This window comes from Plasmopara halstedii, assembly GCF_900000015.1.
Source record: "Plasmopara halstedii genome assembly, contig: Scaffold_289, whole genome shotgun sequence".
NCBI lineage: Eukaryota > Oomycota > Peronosporomycetes > Peronosporales > Peronosporaceae > Plasmopara > Plasmopara halstedii.
In genome coordinates, this window is record NW_020187210.1 from 570,951 (window position 1) to 574,815 (window position 3,865).

Below are 3,865 nucleotides of genomic sequence, written 5' to 3' on the forward strand. Positions count from 1 at the left end.
ATGCGACACCAACCGTTTCTGGCCACGCTGCTTGTTACTATCACTCTACACGCAAGCGGAATTCCATCCCTTGCTGCTAATGTGGCGTCTTCGGGCGTTCCATTGGAGCGTCCTCTGTCTAAACTGGTTGGTACAGTTGATAAGAGGCATTTAAAAGCTGGGGACGCTGCTGAATTAATGGAGACTGAAGAAAGAACGAGGACTTTTGGAACATTCTTTGCTAATGCAAAACAGGCCAAAAATGTCAAAATTACAGCTGGCGGTGCGACATCAACAGGCGTGAATATCGAAAAAGTGCAAGCAGCCGTGAAAAACTTCGAAGCTCCAAAAGACTTTAAAGCAACGAGAGAAGTGCCGGTAACACAAACTGTCAAATCGACGAAAGATGCCGACGTTAACACCAGTCCAGGCGCACCGGTCCATTCTGGGTCTGTTGTTAAGTGGTTAAAGGGCTTTATGGCCAAAATCAAGACCTTGTGTCGTCGGAACAAATCAGAGCCGGCCCTTGCTCCTTCTACAGTCGTTATCAGCGAGATGCATCCTTCCGCCAAATCTTCAGCCATTATCAAAGACATTGAGAAGACGAAGGTCACTAAAAATGTCAAGCCGACAACAACAGAGAAAAAAGCTGAAGCAGTTGGTGAAGGATCCACACCAGTAACAAGTACGAGGACTGCGGGCGTAGAGACCCACCCAAAGAATCCGAAAACGGAACCAGAACTTCCACGACGTGAGCCAGGTGTGGTAGGAACATCTGAGATACCATCGTCTCCGCCTTCGCCTAAACAACTCAAAGACATATCTCGAGACACAGGTGAGGGCACTATGCACGTTGAAGGTGGCCATGCATCGACTAACAATAATCGTATACCAAATCCGGAAATTTCGAGACCAGTTGAGGGAGCTGACACTCCCAGATACTATGGCTTCAATCGGCCTATTGATGATCGCACAAAATTATATTCGTATGGGGATGATCAAGTCGCTATGAACGGTGCTAAGTTGGGTTCGTTTATAGACAATCATCCCGACAAAAGATTTTATTACCGCAAACCAACGAGGATTTGAATGTGATCAAAGAGAAACCGGGGCGAAAAACAGAAGATGCTTGTGGGGTTTCTGGGACTACCTGCTTGTAAGCACAAGGTAAAACAGTCGGCTGGTCTGTTTCTACGTTCCCGGGAGAAGAAACGCGCCCAAACAACGCCATGCACTTTCCACATGAAATTTAGGTCAAACCATATGTCAAATTCAAGACTTGGTCGATAGCTGCACCTGTGAACTCATGGAAACAAGCTGTGTACGATCGTAAGAGAGGACGCGTGCCCGAATTACGTCGACGTCGCACTTTAATTTTGCGAGTCAAATATTTTACGACATTCCCGACTGTATTCATTTTTCATCTTGCACGTCGACATGTGGATGGCTCCCAACGACCTTCAAAATGGTCGCTCTCGCTTATATGGCATCCTGAGTATGTCGATAGAAGCAAGTCTAGTTGATTGTTATTGATGTTGACTTCATTAACATTCTCCTTCGGTAGGCATTCAATCCTGTTTGTTTGCTTTGAAAAACAAGCAACCTCTGTGGGTTCCAGATCAAGGTGAGCGCTGACGTTGTGAGCATTAAATCTCAAAGTCTGCATTCAATTAAAAAAAATGGTAAGAGTATGCTGACTTTTGGAAAAGCGATGGGCGTGCGCTGAGATTGGGTCAGTCACTCCTACTATTCCTAAGAGATGTTTCAACTTCAAGGCATGTCCACACGTTGGTCATACCGTCGCGTCTTTTTGGACGGCTCGTCGGGCCAAGTGCTACATAAGCAGTTAAGGACGAAGAATTGGCCCGGTGAATGCTTGTCAAATTTAAATCAAACGTGTGCAGGGCAAAAGAGGAGCCTTTCCAACGGTAGTAGCTGTAATAGCTTACAATGAGGTGTGGTTATAAATTCAGATCTTGGACAAAAGTGGTATATTTTGCGACCAGGTTGGTCTGTTGCTACCTGTGACCAAAATGGTCTGTGATCGGGAAAGTCGCGCCCCTGATGGGTTTTTGTTTTGGTAAAAGACGATAACGGGATACAAGGTGTACGTACGTATGAAGCTTTTGTAGCGACATAACACAAGACTCCATTGATGCATTATCACAATCAATTTTAGAACAGGTGGAGGTGTGTTGGTCTAACAAAATTCGTGGGTTTTGTGCGTTATATAAAGATCTAGGCGGTAAAAATATAAATTTCGTAATCGCTAAAGCAAAACTTTGGTTTATTTGAAAGCAAAGAAGCGCAACGTACCTAAAACGATCCTTGTTTTTTTTACGGTGATGATGATAAAGGTCAGGTACATTGTGTTACATGTAGATGAACGACGATATCCTCTCTCCTAGCTACACTACGTTATTACGCGTTTCGACAAGGAGGGAGCCGGCGTTCAGCCGCCTTTTGCGGCTCGACGGCTGGGTTCTCGGAAGAAGTCCCGAGTTCTAGCTTCTCAAGAACGGTGTTCCGTCCAAGACAGCTGAGACCTGCAACCGAACACTTGGAGCTAGTATTGTAGGTCTTGGTTGAGGTATTCCGCAATGGCCTCCCAGTTTAGGTGAGAGGTGCTTGCTTCGCATTGCTGCGATCGACATGAATTTATTGCGAAATTTGCTGCGCGATCTGCCATTTTGTTGTATGCCCTTGGGTGATGGCACCAGCCAACGACCTGCACCTTGCGAATCTTGAGCTAGCATTGAGTATAACTACGCCAGAAGGTGTGCTTTTTTGGAGGCCAATGATCTCGCATCTGTCCGATGATCATTGAGCTGTCTCCGATCACGTAGAGCGACGAGCATCCGTGTGACACTGCGTAGCAAAGTCCATGATACAGGCTTGCATATTCTGCGTTGTTGTTCGTGGTAGTTGGATGACCATAAGCCATAGACGCGAACCAGATCATCGTAGGGGTCGAGACCTCGCGAGTTATGCGCACCAGTACCGAACCCGAACCGCCTGGACCAGGGTTGCCTCTTGACCCTCCGTCGAAGAAGAGGAGGTATGCCGAGTCCATGCTGGGTAGAGGGATTGCTGAAGGATCCGCTTTGTTCGTGATCATAGCAACGATCGCCTTGAGTACTCCGGCTGCTGAGTCCGTCGTCTTAGGGCATAGCGTGTCGAAGAGATGCATGGTCCCGGAGTCCCGCTGATAGGCGAGCCATTGTTATTCTCAAAAGCGTCTCCGGATTGTCGCGTTCTAAGGGATTACTGCACATGACCGGGATTCGGTTGTGCCAGACAGCCGCTACACACACCACGCACATATATTGCCACACCATGTTGGCCAACAAGGTTGTTGCTTCCTCCACAGACAGATCACTGAGCTGTTGGTCCATTGCGAGCGCCAATCGAGCTGGAGAAGTGGGTAGTCAAAGTGCGAAGATTGCTTCTAAAGGCTTGCCTTGAAAGCTGACACCGAAGCATTCCCATTCTCTGATTAGGTAACCCCACAATCTCTTGGCATGTGGGCATGTCCACAAGACGTGAATCAGGTGAGTTCTGTCCGACCTTGAACATGTTTCATTTGGACACGACAGGTTATTTGCTGTTCGGCTCCACAATTTACCTAGAGCCCGGGCCTTGAGTCTCAACATGATCTCCTGAGCTGACGAGGTTATCCCAGGAACAGCGAGAAATGTTGTCCCATTCAGGTTGTCTAGGTCGGCTTCAAGCTTGGTCGCCTCAGTTGTAGGTCCTGCTGAGCTGTCCATTCGTCCATCTCTCTTCTTGGTGCCGTCATTCAGTCTCTGTTGCTGGCTATGGTGCTTGGTGTCTTGCGTTTGAATTTCCAACCCGTTCGTCCGCATCTCAAGCTGACTATTCGAGA

The 3,865-nt window shown here is 47.5% G+C and overlaps 1 protein-coding gene across 1 annotated transcript; it reads left to right on the forward strand.

The window, feature by feature from the left end:
* On the forward strand, positions 1 to 2,119 carry PHALS_05399 (RxLR-like protein; the record flags this gene model as incomplete). Its single annotated transcript, XM_024722965.1, has 7 exons — positions 1 to 814; positions 896 to 1,006; positions 1,081 to 1,110; positions 1,270 to 1,488; positions 1,544 to 1,603; positions 1,953 to 1,985; positions 2,067 to 2,119. 7 exons carry the CDS (start codon positions 1 to 3, stop codon positions 2,117 to 2,119), a joined length of 1,320 nt encoding a protein of 439 aa, XP_024573989.1.
* Positions 2,120 to 3,865: the final 1,746 nt, after the last annotated feature.